The 19,539-nt window shown below is 40.9% G+C and overlaps 2 protein-coding genes across 8 annotated transcripts in view; both read left to right on the forward strand.

The window, feature by feature from the left end:
• The first annotated feature begins 609 nt into the window (after window positions 1-609).
• Window positions 610-12,892, forward strand: LOC144014246 (indian hedgehog B protein-like). The gene is made up of 3 exons (XM_077513936.1): window positions 610-1,247; window positions 5,541-5,802; window positions 11,399-12,892. The coding sequence occupies exons 1-3, from the start codon at window positions 948-950 to the stop codon at window positions 12,166-12,168; spliced, it is 1,332 nt and encodes a 443-aa protein (XP_077370062.1). The 5' UTR covers window positions 610-947; the 3' UTR covers window positions 12,169-12,892.
• A 1,396-nt stretch (window positions 12,893-14,288) lies between these two features.
• bin1b (bridging integrator 1b) overlaps window positions 14,289-19,539 on the forward strand; it is a 19,802-nt gene continuing 14,551 nt past the window's right edge. For all 7 annotated transcript variants that reach the window (XM_077513939.1, XM_077513941.1, XM_077513945.1 and 4 more), the window contains exons 1-3: window positions 14,289-14,709; window positions 18,735-18,815; window positions 18,932-18,986. In XM_077513939.1, the coding sequence (XP_077370065.1) occupies window positions 14,620-14,709; window positions 18,735-18,815; window positions 18,932-18,986 (226 nt within the window). In that variant the 5' untranslated portion in view covers window positions 14,289-14,619. The remainder of the gene's footprint in view (window positions 14,710-18,734; window positions 18,816-18,931; window positions 18,987-19,539) is intronic.

A 19,539-nucleotide genomic window follows, 5' to 3' on the forward strand; every position in this document is an offset into this window, starting at 1 on the left:
ATTTTACTTTACTCAATAGTGATAAAGGGATTTCTGGTATGGCCGTTATGTGGGGGGGGGTCTACCGGTTTGTTAAATGGTTTGTAATGGCATGTCACTCATTGGTGTTTGTATGGGGAATTTGCCCCCTTCTTGTGGATTCATTCACCCTCTGTCAAAGAGATGTTGGGTGGGGAAAGTCACGACATCCAAAAATTGATAACAATAATATGTTCTATGGTCCCCCACTTGTTTTAAATGAATGCAGCATACCTTATTGTCAAAATGGCCGCCCCCTGATATAAAAACGTATTTTGCATCTTAGTTAATACTCCACAAACGCAATAATGCTGTATATAGACCACTAGTGGACACATTATTGTTATTATTGTGAATAAATTTGACTTGTCTAATCATGATGGTTGGAGTTCTGTCGGATTCTCTCTGCTGTTTTGCCCTTAATGTGAGGAGTGAGGACGACGTTCCTCACCTGAAGCCCACTGACAAACACTCGGATGTCCGCCGGTGCCCCCGATTGGGGGGAGATGGATGAGGGGGGAGGCACCTTGTCACCGGACGTCCACGCACAGCCACAAGGAAACGTTGAAGTGCGTGCGGGGACACCCTTTGACCGCCGCGCGCCTCCGTGTCTCACAGAAAAGAGACCGCTTTGAAGGCGCCTGCCAAGACAAACTCACCTCGCCTATTTATGCCCCTGCCTCCAAGTGCCCTCGGGACACTCGATTGTCGGCAGCGCGCTGGCTGGCTGGCAGGCACGTTCCCTTTTCTTGGTATCTCGTCTGTGGCGCGCGTGCACCAATGGCAACTGCGGGGGACTCAGGGGGGCACCCTGCAGCTTGAAGGTCCGAGTGGTATAGCTTCAGCATTCGAGCCCTCTTGACCCACCTGCCCCGGAGGGTGGTGGGGGTGGGGGGAGGAGGAGGACGACGACATCAGCCCGGGCTGGAATGCTGCTCCCGAGGCTGCTAACGTGTCTCGCCGGCTGCGCCTTGCTCCTGACGCCGGGCTGCGGGGGCTGCGGCCCGGGGCGAGGCTACGGCAAGAGGCGCTCGCCGCGTAAGTTGGCGCCGCTCGCCTACAAGCAGTTCAGCCCCAACGTGGCCGAGAAGACGCTGGGGGCCAGCGGGCGGTACGAAGGGAAAATAACGCGCAACTCTGAGCGCTTCCGGGAGCTGACCCCCAACTACAACCCCGACATCATCTTCAAGGATGAGGAGAACACAGGTGCGGACCGCATGATGACGCAGGTGAGAGTGCAGGGACACATTCATTTGGTGTGGTGCACTTTGACCAGCCTTGGGACGCGTGGATGCAACGCGCTTATCTTTTTGTCCCCGCATTCCTTGTTGACTCAAGGCCGAGACTGCGACTTGTTGTGTCTTTGCTGCCATTAGCAGTGCGCGCTGTCGCTGAAACTGAAATTGCTTCATCGCATCCGAGCAGATAGACGTGGAAAGGGGGGGAAAATGCTCGTTACAGATGAGCGCATTTCTGTTGCGTAAGAGACGCACAGGCGTGCACTCCAACACAGTCAATTTTGTAGACTAGGTCCCAGTCTAAACAGAGTAAATGTTATGCTCGAAAGAGGGTAAAATAATCAAATAAAAATAACAGAAAACAACACTCGAACAACCAGACTGCACTTCTATACTCTGTGTCAATATATCGCAGGTCGCAGGTGGAATCCTGGTACCCACACCTCCATTTTTTTCTCTCTCGTCTCATTTGGGATACATATAAGCAATATGTTGGCTAATATAGCTCAAGTGGTAGAGTAGCTGTCTTCCATGCTGAAGGTTGTAGAACCGTTTCTCAACACAAGTGAGTGTTTTATTAATATATATATATATATATATATATATTTTTTTAACTCTTCATAAAAGTTTACTCTGGAGTGGGACCGAATATAGTTTTTTTTAAGAGAAAATTTACTGTGTAATTTTCCTTTTTTGAATTTTTATTACTTAATTTTAACTTGCATTACTTCCCCCCTCCAAACAACACTTGTGTGCACCCAGCACGAAATGTTAATTGACGCATTCCACCCCCCCCCCCCACCACCAAAAAAAAGTCCAAATTTGCTTTCAATTCCATCTTAGCCGTTATTGTATTTTATCGTGTATATTTTATGAGCTTCATGCGCTCAAGCACACGTATTCCGTCTGTGACTGTTCAGTGTTACTTTTAGCTTGTTTTCTCAGCACGCGCGCAGACGAAAATAGCGAGCACACTCGTGGCTTCTTTGAAAAGCCGTTAATGAAAGTGAATTTTTCACCTCTTGTTTTTTTTTTTTTTTATTCGCTTTTTCCTGCATGCGTGCACATACAGAAGCTCCTGTTCCAGCAGCGCACTTAATAACTTCTGTGGCGACACAAACGTGTAAGTTGACTGCGGTCATGCAGATTCACGTGATCGCCGCATGTCTACAACATGCACGTGACTTTCGAGAGCGGGCCATCGCTGGCGCGTTGATCAGAGGCAGAATTGGTGCGCAAAAGCAAAGGTGCGCATTGTCAGTCTGCGCGCGCAATGTTTGTGCAGCCAGCGGTTTGGTGCTAAATGGAGCGTCTAATTTATGAAGTCTGACCGCACATGAGAAAACACCAATGTCCGAATCCACAGACCATGTGAAAAGGCAACTGTGCATGCCACCGGCGCGGGCTATTCTTATCGCAGCCGCCATTTTATATTGGCTTTGATCCCACTTTTCACACTTCACAGACTTAAAGGGCTGCTAATCTAACCATAACGCCCGTTCCGAAATTGTTTTTGTCAACATACAGACAGACAAAATCTGTTCTATTTGACATTCAAGAATTTGCCTATATGCGATTTTTAATTCGATTTTTTTAACGTTTCCTCCATTAGACTATATCCATCCATCCATTTTCTTGACCGCTTATTCCTCACAAGGGTCGCGGGGGGTGCTGGCGCCTATCTCAGCTGGCTCTGGGCAGTAGGCGGGGGACACCCTGGACTGGTTGCCAACCAATCGCAGGGCACACAGAGACAAACAACCATCCACACTCACAAGCAGACCTCGGGACAATTCGGAGCGCCCAATTAACCTGCCGTGCATGTCTTTGGAATGTGGGAGGAGACCGGAGTACCCGGAGAAGACCCACACAGGCACGGGGAGAACATGCAAACTCCACCCAGGAAGGTCCGAGCCTGGACTCAAACCAGAGTCCTCAGAACTGGGAGGCGGACGTGCTAACCACTCGACCCATGAGACTATAGTCACTGAAATTTCCGGTGAGTTGAGGAGCTTCATATAATTCAATTACAGTTGCCCTTGTAGGTCACATTTTTAGGGGTCTTGCTGTATCCCGGATTTAGGAGAGACTGGAGCTTAGTTGTATCAGTGTGTTATACTTTTATATTTCTTGGAACCAATACAAAACTGTATACCAGATGAAAGACCTAAGTCGGTATATTTTTGTACTCATGTCATTTCCATATATTTGTGTTAGTGCAGTATTATAAGCCATCAGATAGCAGGTGAGCATGTGACATGTTACCCCACCAATGGGTAAGTTGTCACATTGGATTTTGCAACTAATAAAACAAGGACAAAATTATCCTTGTTCTCCAGTTTTTTTTTGTTTTTTTTTTTACAGCTAGATAATTGTTTATCATTGACCTTGAAAATGTATCTCATTGAGCGAACTTTAACATAAAATATGAAATAGAGGAAAGTCAATTCGGAACTGCTGGCATATAGGTCATATAGCTCTCAATGCCTGTTTTGCTTCCCTTAAACTGGAAATTTGAGATTAAATTGAATTTAAAAAAGTAAAGCATTTTGGGTAATCATCAATTGGGTCATCATGAAATTTAAACTTACTTTGGGTTGTGCAAAACAGATAAGTGGCACTCATCTCAACTCACAATATGCTGTTGTCTTCTCAGACAGTACAAACACCCTGACCATTTATAATGAAGAAAAACTATTGCACTTTTTCGTTGCGCCCTCTGGTGGAGAAGAAAATTGCAATGTGACAACTTTTTTTTTTCCCCCTATACACTCACTCACATACCAACATGGTCTCCTGGGTGGGGAATTGAACCCACGCCATCTGCATTGAAGGCAAGCGAGTCAATCATCCAGTGTAACTCCATTGAGAAAAGAAAGTCTTTGAATCCTTGAAATATAAACTTTATAACATAATATAATTTGAAAGGACAATGGCAAAATGAAAACGATAAGAAAGTGAAATAAGAATAGAAGAAACTAAAATAATAGCAACTGAAAAAAACAGTAAGAACAAATACAGACTGTTCCTGTATGTTTTGGCCTCGTGGGGGCAGTGTGGTGCCGTGAATCCATGGCATACACACTTAAAGTGAGTACTGAAGAAAGTTGCGATTGAATTCTATTAAAGTAACTCGTTTTTCACACATTAGGAAGACTGTGTGCCTTTGCGTAGTGTTATCTCATCTGTGGGTATGTGTTCCCACAAGATTTGTGTGCGGATATTCGTTATTTGAAGGAAAAACACTCCCCAAGTCGATGCTAACTTTCTGTTAGCGTTTGCTAACTTTATGTTAGCGCTAGGCTAGCATTTTTTTTAAAAAACGAAACATGTTTTGTATTTATATATACAGTGGATGTAATTCTTAATGTTGTTAATTCCAACTGTGGTGTTATTAAACACCCTAAAGGACGCTTAGAGACAACAGAATAAACTGAATAACAACTCTACACATTTGCTAGTTGCTAATGCTACGCAAGCAAAATGGTGCATTCGGGGTACTTTCACAGCGTCAGACACTTCGCTTTTCTTCGATAACGTTTTAAGGAGAAAATAATCGGCCATTTGGCTCAATTAATTGGCCTATTAATTGGTCAGGCAATAATAAGCTGCTAAAAAATAGACTGTGGGCCGCAAATGGCTCTCCGGGCTGTAGTTTGAACACCACTGGTCCAGGTCATTTATTCATCTGTATGCAGTGTTTACATGGCAACGTGTTTTAAGGTCAGCCCGAGTTTGACTAAGCTTAATTTGAGCATTTCCTGCTTTAACAGCTATAATTGACTTCCTGTCTGTCAGCTTATGATGTCTCACCGTAGCTATAAGAGGAAATGGACCTTGTTGCTCTTGGCGTGAACAATCAGGTCAAGGTGTTCGTGGCCAGACGATATACGGTTCAGACGACAACTTTTTACGAGTAGCGGTCCAAGTGGGGAAAAGGGGGAGGGTGGGCGGGGTTTAGTCAATAGGGGAAAGGTGGGCGGGGTTTAGTCAATAGGCCCTCTCACCTTCTGTTTGCTTAACCAGACAGCTGAGGTTCACAATCACACACCGTCCACAAAAACGTCAATCTCAAAGCGTCACTCGGCAACTTCCTGACTTTATTGGGAGCTTTTTTTTCTTTATTTTTTCATAGTGTGAGGAACTTCGGACCGGTGAGCCGGGTGAACATCAGGGACGGGCCAAACTAATTTCCCAGAGGGTCACATATAGTAAAACAAAGCAGCATTTTGACACGATTCACTTTGAATTTCTCAAATGAATTCATGTGCTATTTTTACGCAGCGCTGCAAGGACAAGCTGAACTCGCTGGCCATCTCGGTGATGAACCTTTGGCCCGGCGTGAGGCTGCGGGTGACCGAGGGCTGGGACGAGGACGGCCACCACTCGGAGGAGTCGCTCCACTACGAGGGGCGGGCGGTGGACATCACCACCTCGGACCGCGATCGCAACAAGTACGCCATGCTGGCTCGGCTGGCGGTGGAGGCGGGCTTCGACTGGGTCTACTACGAGTCCAAGGCCCACATCCACTGCAGCGTCAAGTCAGGTGAGTTTCGGGATGTTTGTAATCCGAGCTCGAGAATGACGAAATCACGCGCGACCTTGGAAGTCAGATGACGCAAGACATACCGCCCATCGACTGGATGCGAGTCTCCAGTGCCTTTTATTTTTGTTTATTGCACAGCAAAAACTACGGAAGTGTATTGCATTCACTTGAAAAAAAAAAAATCTCCTGTTTTTCTGACTAATTTTTTGGGGAGCTTTGTTTTTGTTTTTTTATTTTCCTGTTTTACTGATTTTTTTTTCTGTCAAAAAAATATTCTGAAAAACAGGGGAAAAATATTCAGAAAAACAAGGAGAAAAACATTATTCCAAAAAACAGATTTTTTTTCCCAAAAAACAGAAAAAAAATATTCAAATTAGAACAGAAAAAAATATTCAAAAAAACAGAAAAAAAAATCTTAAAAAAAAACAACAGAAAAAAATATTCCAAAAAAACAGAAAAAAAAAATCCAAAAACAGAGAAAAGTATTCCCAAAAACTGGGGGAAAAAAGTTATTTAAAAAAAAAAAAAACGGAAATTTTTTTACAGATAAATATTCCAAAAACCAGAAAAAATATTTAAAAAAATAAATTAAGTTAATAGATTGAAAACAGAAAAAAAATATTCAAAAAAACCAGAAAAAAATAAAAAATAAAAGAAAGAAAATAATTACTCCAAAAAACAGAGAAAAAAAATATTCAAAAAAAAAAAAAAAAAAAGAGCACCAACTTTTGTTTTCAGAGTTTTCAGTGCAAGCCGTTGAAGTCACAAAGCGGCCATCTTGTTACTCCCACCTCGCGTACAGACTACTGTATAAACTATACGGTATACGTACAGATGAGACATATACAGCTCGTAGGCAGATAGTATAAGGCTGGAGGCAGGGTGGGGTGGTTTGTGCCGGGGTGGTCACTATTTTTTAACAAAAAAACAGCACAAACCCCCCACCCCGCCCCTGCCTTATACTAACTGCCTATGAGCTGTATCTGTCTCACCTGTTCGTATACCGTATAGTTTACAGTTTACACAGTAGTCTGCTCGCGATGTGGGAAAAACAAGATGGCCGCCCTACAGGTCAGTGGTCGGCGACAAGTCACTTGGAGTTCAGAGGTTAGAAAAAAAAAAAAAAAACTCAGAAGAACAAAAGTTGGTGCTTTGTTTTTTGTAATAACCCCCCTGTTTTTCTGAATATTTTTTGCTCCTGTTTTTCTGAGTAATTTTCCTCCTGTTTTTCTTTGAATATTTTTCCCCCTGTTTTTCTGAATATTTTTATGACAGAAAAAAATATTAGGTAAAACAGAAAAAAATATAAAAAAATATATTAAAAAAAATACTCAAACGAAAAAAAGCTGCACAAAACAAAAGTCAGAAAAACAAAAGTTGGTGCTCTGTTTTTTGTAATAATTCCCCCCCCCCTCCGTTTTTCTGAATATTTTTTGCTCCTGTTTTTCTGAGTAATTTTCCTCCTGTTTTTCTTTAAATATTTTTTCCCCTGTTTTTCTGAATAGTTTTACGACAGAAAAAAAATATTCAGTAAAACAGAAAATTAAAAAAAAAAATACTCAAAAAAAAAAAAGCTAAAAAAAATGAAGTCAGAAAAAAAAGTTGGTGCTCTGGTTTTTGTAATACCCAACACCCCCACCTCCCCGTTTTTCTGAATATTTTTCCTCCTGTTTTTCCGAGTAATTTTCCTCCTGTTTTTCTTTGAATATTTTTTCCCCTCTTTTTCTTAATATTTTTTATGACAGAAAAAAATATTCAGTAAAACAGAAAAAAATATTTTATTTTATTTTTTTTAATTACTCAAAAGAAAAAAAAGCTCCACAAAAATATAAAGTCAGAAAAACAGGAGTTGTTTGTTTTTTTTCAAGCGAGTGCAATACGCTTCCGTACAAAACACCGTAGAACTAAAAAATGTAGACATACAAAAGACAAACATATTTACTACAAACATAGCATTGCTTAGCATCCCAGCTAACGAAAGACAATTCAAAGCACTACTGACCATTTTGGCCTGCTCTCAAATTAATCAACGGCAGTCTTCTTCAACAGGCAATCATCACAGTCATGATGAATGCTTTAACAGCTTCTTAAACCAACTTTGTCCATTTGCTCAACTTTTGCAAACGAGGAATGAAGACGAAGAGCAACCAGCTCGGAATAGAAGGCACTTTGTCAAGTACTTGTCTATGGCTGCTGTAAGCCGGCTACCTCCGGTTTGATATGTCAAAATAAAAGCATCGTATTTCAAAAAGGAAATACAGATGGCAGCAATTACACAAAACGAGCTGCTTCCTCTGTCCTGATCTGTTCTGTCGCTGCTTTCTTGGCTCATTAACAACTTTGCATGGTCATCTTTTTGCCTTCCTCCATTTTTTTCATCCTGCTAGCCTTTTCGTGACTATGATGATGATGATGATGATGCCACAACGTTGCGAAACTAACTGGAGTGTGCATGCTGAAAGTCTGGCATGCTTGTGAAAACAGAAGCAGACACATCAAGTACACGACAGACAGTACCTATATGCTGAGTAGTAACTACGATTCTCCTTTTCTTTCCCTCTTTTCCTCCTTTTTTTTTCTTTCCTTCACTCCCAGATCGGGTTGCGAGGATGCAGTCCTTGACCTGATTGCAAGCTAGGAAATCACTCAAGTTGGTATCATTTTTGTTTTGTTTTAGAAATCATTCTTGTGACAGAACAAATGCAGAAAAGTTGTTTGAAGAGGAAAGTCATCCCTGATGTCTCTCTACTTCTTTTGTAGTGCTAATTAGTAGGGCTGGGAATCTTTCACTGTCTCACGATTTGATTCGATTACGATTTTTGGGTCTGCGATTCGATTCAGAATCAATTTTCGATTCTCGATTCAAATGATTTTCGATTCAGAATTATTTGATTGACAAACGGTTTCTGCTTCAATTTACAGATATGCACAACATTGTCATGATGTACTCCAGTCTGCTTTGCAAGACAAAATGACAAAAAGAGACAATAAAATGTCTTCTTTTTTTTTATTTTATTTTTTTTAACATTTATTAATTTTGTATTGTAAGTGCCTTTTTCCACAAAAACAGCACGTGGGCTACAACTGCCTTTGCCCCTTCTTCTTCATTTCTAATTTAAATAAAATCGATTTTTGGATAATAATATCAATTCGATTAATAAATGAGAATCTCGATTCTTTTATGAATCGATTTTTTGGCACACCCCTACTAATTAGTATAACACCTCAATTAAACTATTTGATTGACAAAGAGTCTTTTCAAATCAATCAACTAGGATTTCATATTGTGTTCAAATTAAACCCTTGTTGAATTTTACTTCCCTTTCAGTTCACTCACTACTTTTACTGCAGTTTTTACATTAACATGTCGTTAGTATTTTGAGAAATCCATTCATTGTTATTTTTAAGTGCCATTCAAATGTGTACTGGCCAACTGTATTTTCTTGTATCGCTAATGTACTGCCTTTCTTAGCCAGCAGAGGGCGCGCCCATGTCTTAAAATTAACGCAATTCTTTTCCAAGGTTAGCAGTATGAATCTCTCCTGAAAATCAAAATTCACAAACCATGGAACATCTCTTTTGGATGCAAAACGTATTTTATGAAATTGATCCTTTGTATAAAATTTGATCAGAAAAGTAATTTGATTAAAAACATAAAAACTAATATTTAAGTGTTGAACAACAACATGGGTAAGCAAACATTTGTGCTTCAGAGCTACGATTGATTTTTAAAAATGGACAGATGGACCAGGTCATTTGTATATGGGGCAAAACATCCCAGATGTTTTACTCATATTTATTTTATGTAAAATTGGTTATTTTCGTTATGAAATGATAATTAATGCTATTATTAGATTGTATTATTGTAAATACTTTTTTATATTTTGCCAATTATTTATTCAAATATAGATTTTCAATCGTTTGGTTTACTTTTTGATTCTAGTTACAAAAAATTAAGTAATTATTTAATGAGAAATGAATTTAAAAAATCAGTTAAAATGTAATTAGCATTAATTAACTGATTAGCTGATTAAATAAAAAATAATTATTAATTAATAATGATTAAATAAAAATAATTATTTTACTATTATTGTGTTTTATGTACTATGCTGTATTAAAAAAAAAATGAAAATGTCTAATAGAGCTGTTTATGATTTAGGAACACAACTTTAAGTGCAATATGAAGCAGACATTCTCATTTTATACATGGTCATACCTGGTCCATGTGTAAAATAGAAAGGTACTCATGCTGCATTCGAGGATGGTCGGAAGTTGGATATATCCAACTTGTTTTTTTCCCAGTTCTGACCTGAAAGTGTTGATAAATTGTTTTTTATTTTGGTCCTCAAAACTCCTTTTGACCTCCAGCAAACTTGCCTGCTCACAATTTTGCTTCATTTATTGTTTTGATCATATTTCATAAGCATTCCTTATAATTAAATAGTATAATTTCATGCAGGGAGATAGCGGCATACGTTGCGTTACGTGAAGTTATGTCGAATATTTATGAATGAAGAAAACTATCTGGTTTTATACTCAAGTAAATTGTGTTTTGCCATTCAGAGTGACGTCACTTGTAGTCTGTCGGTGAAGTCGGGATCCTTCTTTTTTTCCAGCTTCGCAAGTGGAATTTCCGAGTTCCCTGGTTTGAACTCAGAAAAGTCCGACTTCCAACCATCCTCGAATGCAGCATAAGGGCTTAAAGTTGTGTTCCTACAATCTAAATGGCTACGATTGACATTTTGAGTTGAATGTTTTTGGTTTTTTTAATAGGCAAAAGTGTATTTATAAAATAAATGAACTCAAAGTTCTATTTGTCTTTAGTTTTTAAATACTGTAAAGACCTCAAAGTAAGTAGTTTAAGGCACATTTCCTTCCTTTAAGCACGGAGAGTGAATTACAAAGTAGTCTTGGTCCAGAATATTGAGGAAGAATTTAAGTGTAAGCCAGGTACCAGCTGTCAAACTCATTTTCAGATACCAGCAAGCACCTGTAGGTAATGCTAACAGCTAGCTGCATGCTAGCTAGTAGCTACTTACGTCGGAGACTAAGTTCTGCCATGTCATATGATGACAGCGTAATTAATTAGTGGTTTGTTAGTGTCCTAAAATAGCGTTTGAATGGATGGATGGATGGAATATGAGTTGTTCGGGAGAGTGTTGTGTTGATGTTGGTCGCATCTTTAATGTCAATCAAAACTACGAATGTCTAGAAGGGAAGTGAAGCTAGCCATCATGCCACGACGTGGGCCACTTTCAAAGTAAAAGTCTACTAAGTCTATCTGCATAGCCATCAATGTAAACCAACTTTATTTTGAAGTTAGTCTCAGTGTAAGCGGTGTGTTACGTTGAGTATGTTTCATCTTTGACATGTCTGAATAGTCTCCACTGTGAATAGTCCCGCCCAAACCAATCCGCGGATCGTAGGCGATCCGAACCGTGGAGACTGATTCGAACCGACCACGGATCAATGATGATCCGTTGGACCACTAGTGATGATCCAATGGTACAATGTCAACTGTTTTCCCGAAAGAAATGTAAAAGTATTTCGACGAAAACGTGACGGCGTGCGACATTTTCCTCTTCCCGTCTTCCAGAGCACTCGGTGGCAGCCAAGTCGGGCGGTTGTTTCCCGGGCGACGCCTCGGTCACTGTCGCAAACGGCCTCCGCAAGTCCATGGCCGACCTGCGCCCCGGCGAGCGGGTCCTGACCTGGTCTGGCGCCAAACTGGCCTACAGCCAAGTCCTGACCTTCCTGGACCGCCAGCCCGCCGCGCGCAAGCTCTTCTACACCCTGAAGACGGAAAACGGGGCGCGCCTCTCTCTGACCGCCGCCCACTTGCTGTTCGTGTCCCGGGGCAACTGCTCCGAGGGGGCGCCGCCCCGCCCCGGCCCCGGCCCCGCCTCCCTGCGGACGGCGTACGCTCGCGACGCCCGGCCGGGCCAGTGCGTGCTGGTGTCCGGAGGTCCGTCGGGAACGACGACGTTTTCCCGCATCGCGGCGGTGGTGGTGTCGGAGAGGAGGGGGGCGTTCGCTCCTCTGACGGCGCGCGGGACCGTTGTGGTGGACGGCGTGGTGGCGTCCTGCTACGCGCTGGTGGAATGCCATTCGCTGGCTCACCGGGCCTTCTCGCCGCTCAGGCTGATGCACAGCTGGACGGGTGGCAGCGGTTACCGTGGCGACGGGGTCCATTGGTACGCCGAGTTTTTACACTGGCTCGGGGGGATGCTGCTGGACTCCGGGCGGCTCCACCCGCTGGACGTGAGCGCAGACTCAAAACTGGAAGAAAACGAGCCAATCTTTGGATCGCTGCTAAGCCTCATTGGAGGATCACTTAAAGGACTCTTCATAAATCAGACCGATTGATGTAGATCGATAAATTCAAAACGTGAGTCATCAAGTGACACAAAACTGTCAATTGTGTTGAGTAAATTTGATTCTATTTAGATAGGGACCAACTCACTGACCTGTATATATGACTGGATTGCTGCTAGCCCACACACGGCAGTGCAAGCCGTTGAAATCACAGGGCGGCCATCTTGTTACTCCCACCTCGTCAGCAGACTACTGTATCAACTATACGGTATACGTACAGATTAGACCTATACAGCTCGTAGGCAGTTAGTATAAGGCCGGAGGCAGGGTGGGGGGTTGTGTCACTATTTTTTAACAAGTAAAAATAATAACAATAAAATGTGCTGTTTTGAAGGCTACCTTTTTCTTTTATCGCTCAGTTCCTTCGACCCCAATATTAGATTTGGCAGAGGCATCTTTTGTTGAATTACAGTTATAATTCTTTCATAAAAAATATACAAGTTTCCTTCAGGGCAAGTTGTAAAAAGTCTTGTTTATGTTTAATACATTTAAAAGACCAGAAATCATGTTGTTTCTACTCAGTACTGTCTCAAATGTTTAACTTCGATACTATAAATGTATCGGATCGTATGCCGAGAAATGTTTCTTGGGAGGAGCAATATGGCGGCCTCACGACCTCAAAAGTCTTGGCCTATCGGCTATCCAGTCATATATATAGATCAGTGGACCAACTAGGTTCAGTTTTCAGAGTCATATTTACACTCGGAAGAGAGTGAAATAAAGAATTGGAAAAAATAAAAGTGACTCAAGGGTAGAGGAAGGAACTCACGACCTTCTGCTTGGGAGACAGCCAATCTACTCCCTCCATGATTAGATCACTCATATCAGCTGATTGCATGATTGCATGGAATTGTCCTAAAAAAAAAAAAAAAAAAAAAAAAAAATTGATGCTTTTGGTCTCTTGGAGAAAAGCAAACAGTAGGAGGGGCGTAGCTCAGGTGGTAGTGTGGCAATCTCCCAAGCTGAAGGTCGTGAGTTCAAACCTCAACCCTTGAGTGATTTTTATTTTTTAATGTTTTCAATTTTTTATTTTGCTCTTTCTAGTTTAAATGTTAGTTTACTCTAAAACCGAGTCTATTTTAGTCCCTATAGTCAAATTGATTCTAAATAGAGTCAAATTTACACTACATCATCAAGAATAAACTCCTACTGAAATGAAAAGTTGCACATTAACTACACTGAACAATTTTGCTCCCATTCTTCCTTTTTCCTTCTTTTTCTGTGTGCACAAAATAACAATTTCTCTCAAATATTACTCACAAATGTGTCTAAATCTGTTAGCGTGCACTTCTACTTTGCCAAAATAATCCCTCCACTTCACAGGTGTATTTTTATTTGATTTGATTTAACCTTTATTTAACCAGGATAGTCCCGTTGAGATTAAAAACCTCTTTTTCAAGGGAGTCCTTGCTTTGGGGACTTCTGCATCCAGTTTCATCCCATAAACATAAAAATGTGTTTAAAAAAAATAATGGACATAAGTGTTTTACACTGGACAGCGACAATATTCAACTAATCACAGAATTCCTCGAAAATCACAATGTCCCATCACAGTTGAGCTATTTTTAGAATGAGCCTGCAGGCTACTTGATGTGGTCCTTTAGGGGCTACCTTGTGCCCACTAGCACCTTGTTGGTGACCCCTGTGTTAAGAGTGACCTTTTATTGTGGGAAGCCTATAAGGCACACCTGTGCAATCATCATGCTGTCTAATCAGCATTTAGAAAAGCCACACCTGTGAGGTGGATGTATTGTTTCTTGCTCACTAACGCAAATTTAGACGGGTTTGTTTGAGGTCAGAAAGTGCGGGAATTCAATTTTCTATGTGTGTCCTGTGATATGCAGCATGATTCCTTTTCTAAAACTTGTATGTAACAATTAACATATATTTGAGGACAATTTGTATTTACGATGTTCTCGTTTACAGAAAGTTAACAAATTGTGGTGGGAGGAAAATATTTATTATTTTTGGAAATAAATTTGTGAAAAGGAATGCATTGTTTCATTACTGCCCCCTGGTGGTGTTGCCTGCATGTGCTTGACTAGAAAAGTGCGCATACACAAAAAAGCACCACACGCGCACACGCCAGGTGTCGCCTAATTATACCAACAGCAGTGCTGTACGCCTTTAAGAGCGTGATGAGGACCGAAACCCAATCGGTCCACATTTAGAGTGCAAGTCTTCGTGAATTAGCAGAGCAGAAAGACTCTTCTCCACGTCCACTTTGTCTCCCTTGTTCTTGTGGTCGCGCACAAAATCCGGATTAAATTACGCGCTGTTCCTTTAAGAAGCTCCAAACGGGATTAAAGTTACGCGCGGCCAGCCCAACTCGGCGTCCGGTGGCTTTTTTACGCACACGATCGTATCCACGGGAGACACTTGACTTGTCGCTCGGTATACTGAGTCGCGAGACCGCCTCAGCCCAGAACGATTAAGCGAGTCATGGCCGAGACCGGGAACAGCGGGAAAGGGGTCACCGCCGGGAAACTGGCCAGCAGCGTCCAGAAGAGGCTGAGCAGAGCGCAGGAGAAGGTACGGCCAAACCTTTCACTCATTTCTCATTTCACCCCCTGACCTCGTATTGATCGTTGGAAAGTCATTTATTTCGACTCTTCTATTTACACGGATTAGTCTTGCTAATTACATGTGTCAAATTCAAGTAAATGTACTCATATAAACTCACTTCAAACACGCGTTTATGATATAGAGTCAACGTGCATTTGTGCACTGCAGTCTTGGGCACCCTTATGCAAAAATGAATACATAAATAAATAACTAAATAAATAAAAACTCAAAGTGCTGCGGTGTCGCTGCTCTCCACTAGAGGGAGACTAGTGAGACTACTACACCCCGATAGGAGAGGAATGAAGGAAAAAAAACAACCTTAGGAATCATACAGCTACGTTTTGTTTTTTGTTTTTTTGAAAGACAAATTTGATGTGTGCAGTGCAGGGGGGGGGGAAAAGACTATGTAACTTAGAAAATTATAACGTTTTCAAGAAATTCAAAGTCAAATTTTAAATGAATTCAAATCTCACAAAAGTTCATTTTGTTAAGACGCGTGTTCGCTGGAAATGGACAATTCCGAGCTTACGTCACAAGCCAAAATGGCGGTCTTACTCTGTGAAACGACACTCTCCGTCCATGGAAAAGGGCAGAATTTTGGATAGTTGTGATTTGGCTTGTGTGGATTATTTTAATTTCAAAATGTGTTGAAAAATGTCATTTGACTACGATGACAATCTGCATGTTTTTTTTTTATGCTATGCTATGCTAGTCACAGGCAAAAGCAATACAAAACGGCGTCTCTTTTCACCGTGTAAAGGAATAATTTGCTTTGAGTTGTGTTGCATTGCCGAAATATTCTAAGTATGTTCGGGATTATCAGTGGACTACAATAAAACATCACATCATCACATAGGCCAATATGATATACAAACAACTTTTTGTTCAACACAGTGAAAGTTACAGTATTAAAATGTAGAAATCAAAGCAGATACGTAGATGGTAGCTCACTAGCTAACAGTAGGGATGGATGATAGATAGATACTTGATTTATCCACCAAAGAAATGTACCAACAAAAACGGATGCCGGATGTCCAATGCTAAGCAACTTATTTTTCTTCTGTGTAATCGTTTAGTGTGAACTTAATGCCTGCTGATCTTGTAGCTTCTAATCACCTCGCACGTGCACACACAGGGCAGAAAAGGGTTGAGCATTCACCGGTACGTTGGGTCAGTATTTTCAATTGGTAGCGGTGAGGCCCAAAGTGTTATTTTTCATACACAGGCAGGCTGCACTCAAAATTGATTTTGTTTGATCAAAATAAATGACGTGTGTAATTTCAACTACAAAACGACGACAGAATGTTAGCGAAAGCAGCTTTTTGCTTGTATGAGGAAGGTCAAAGTTTGATCGTCAGTGTTGGGGCCGGCTGTCGTTTGGGGGGGGGGGGGCTGGGGTGGCTATGGGCTGCAGCTGTCTGTTCACTGGCACCGCCTTGCAGCCACAAAAGCTCTCGTTTGCTCATCGCTCGGCACGCGTGTTAGCAAGTAAAGCAGCCAAAGAAAAACATAAAGTCTTTTGGGCTGTTAGTGAGTCACATGACTCGAAAAGGCTGCCCGGTGCACACGCACACCTGTCCTTCCTCTCGCAGGACTCCCGGTATGTGTCAATGCCAGAAGGGGGTTGAGGGGGAGATGAACATCTATGAATAGTCCCACTTCCTCATTTCTCTCATAGCCACAAAGTGTCTGTATGTATTTTTGGCTTCCGAAATTGAACACCGGCACATTGCTGTCATGTGTGCAGGCATTGAACCTTCACATGTTATTGAATAGGTTTCATTTGAGAGTGGGGGGGCAGCACAGAGGTTCGACTCCCAAGCCCCGACCTTCCTGTGTGGAGTTTGTGGGTTCTCGCCCTGCTTGTGTGACTCTTCTTCGGAAACTCTGGCTTCCACCCACATTTCAAAAATATGCACGTGACCTTCATTGACGACTCTAAATTCTTCCTACTTCTAATCAAATGTTTTGGACTTTGGTCTCACCATGCCAAAATGTGAAAAAGCAGAAGCGGACTGATTAAATACCAATTCTGACTACCATAACATTCCTAAATGAAGCTATAGTGCATTTTAGGATATTTCACCCTAAATGCTAAAATCGCAAGCCTTTTTTATTTGGAGAAGTGTATGTGCCCTGTGACTGACTAGGGACCAGTCCACATGGAGGACCAAAACTGCCAAAATTCAAAATATAGAAAATAAATAAAATAAATATATATATATATATAAATACATACAGAAATACAATTGTGTTTAATTTTTGAATTATAGATAGTCGTCCATTGCTGAAGCTCTCCATTGCAAGTCGGGGAGACTTCCTTGTTCGCCGACCTGCTCACTCGACCAATGATAGGCAGTTTGTAACAGCGGAGTCCAACCCAAGACACGCTTAGGACCGCCCCCTCATTTGAGTAACATTTAGACTTGGCAGCACGGTCCAAAACTGCCAAAATTAAAAAACAAAACAAAACCAAAAAAAAAGACTAAATAATTGGATAAATAAATGAATGACTAAATAAATAACTGATTAAATGGTAAATAAATAAATAAATGACTAAAAGTGAAAATAAAAACTATATAAAAAACTTATAATTCTGAAATTAAATACAAATGTATTTATTTGTGTGTGTGTGTGTATATATATTTTTTGCTCTTTTTATTACCATTTATGTTTATTTTTTGGTTATAGTTTTCAAATTATATATTTTTTTTTAATTTTCACTTTTAGTCATTTATTTATTTATTTTTTATTTTGGCAGTTTTGTTCCTTCATAACTCCAGGGTGCACCTCACCTCTTGACCAAAGTTAGCTGGGATAGATGCATAGGTGGCGAGATCCGGTCCTCGAGGGCCGCAGTCCTGCAGGTTTTGGATATTTCCCTCCGCAAACACACCTGATTCATCAGCAAGCTCTGCAGGAACCTGCTAATGTTCCTTATTATATGATTCAGCTGTGTTTGAGGAGAGAATCCTCTAGAACATGCAGGACTGCGGCCCTCGGGAACTGGAGTTTGACACCTGTGGGTTAGGGGATGGATGGATGGATGTTGCCTCCCTTGTAACACCAAGGTCAACCGCCTACGAAATATGAGCGTGTGCTGCAGGCTGTGGGGAAGTCCCGTTAGGCATGCTAATTGTGGCTCGCTCGCTGCTGTTCGTCATCTGACCACATTAGTAGTGACCTGGCGACGATCACATGAACCACATCTGGGTTTATCTTAAGGTCAAAGGTGATAAAAAGGCATCAGACAGATTTGGAGAACATGACAACAAGGGGTGGCAAAAGTACTCACAGTTTGTATTTAATTAAAAGCAGTGATAGCGTCAATTCCTTTACTGAAGTAAAACAAGTAATTGAAAAAAAGTAATGACTGAAAATAATTTTCTGCAAAAGTATTAAATCATCCTGCTTTTATGCTATCAAAATATCTGAACTAAGCATGTGAATTGACTAACAAACAAAAAATACTAAATAAGGTAATGATAGCAACAAATATGTTAGCATATCGACCTTATAGTTCTAAGGCGGGGGCGGAACTACGTGGTCACATATAGAGGAATATTTTGATACCTGTGATTTTCTGTCTGTCCCGTGATACTGTGCCACAAGTCATTTATATTAGCTGCATATTTAAAAAAAAAAACAATCTTACAATTGATCTGAAAATGCAAGCTCTTTCGTAACAAACATTCGATTCTGACAAACGTTGCTGTTGTTGTTTTTGTCAGGGTTCGGGCAAGGTCGCAAAGATGTTCACCAAAGCTTTTAATGGTTGCAAACAGTTTTTCCTTTTCACACTGGCAAACAACTTGTGTGTGATGTTGAACAAACCCTGACCAAAAAAAATCAACATTCACTTCCCTCGCAAACATTTGCCGCTCAGATACGGGCTTTAAGCTAGTGGCCACACCCCCCTGAGAACACCCTGGAAAAGTACTTTGTTACTTCGGGTATGGACACTGTGAAATGCGTCCCTTTTGTTTTTTCAGGTTTTGCAGAAACTCGGTAAAGCGGACGAGACCAGAGACGTCGTCTTTGAAGAGATGGTGGCCAATTTCAACAAGCAGATGGTCATCGCCGCCCATTTTTTACTCACAATATCGCATACAGTATTTATTGTCACACTTGGATGTCATCTTCATGTTTATAATGCGCATTTGTTTCACTTTGTCCTTTCTCGCCTCAGGGAGAAGGCACCAAGCTGCAAAAGGATCTGAAAGCTTACATGATTGCAGTGAAGAGTAAGACAAAGTAGACTATGGAGGACCAAAAATGCCTACATTATAAAAAAAAAAAAAGGATATCAAAAATATAATTCGAAAATTAATAAATACAACAAACCTGGATTGGCTGGCGACCAGTTCAGGGTGTACCCCGCCTACTGCCCAACGCCAGCTGGGATAGGCTCCAGCACCTCGTGAGGAAACGCGGCTAAGAAAATGGATGGATGGATGGAATTAAACAAAATAAAACGTTCAATACAGATCAAAACAAATAAAGTCCAACCCAAGATACGCACGCTTCGGACCGCCCCCTCATCTGAATAACATTTCGTCCTGACAGCATGTCCGCAGCATGACTTAAATAAATGTGACAGCAGAGCATTTTTATTGATTGATTGATATTTAATTCTATTGATATATTTATTTTTGTATTGATGTCCGCATTTATTTATTTATTTTTTGTTTATTTGTATTTTTTTTTATCTTGTTTTTTATTTTTGTATTTCTTTGTACATTTATTTATTTGTGGATTTCTCATAATTTTATTTCAATTTATGTTTTTTAATTTTTG

Source organism: Festucalex cinctus, chromosome 2, assembly GCF_051991245.1.
Source record: "Festucalex cinctus isolate MCC-2025b chromosome 2, RoL_Fcin_1.0, whole genome shotgun sequence".
In the NCBI taxonomy this organism is placed as follows: Eukaryota; Metazoa; Chordata; class Actinopteri; order Syngnathiformes; family Syngnathidae; genus Festucalex; species Festucalex cinctus.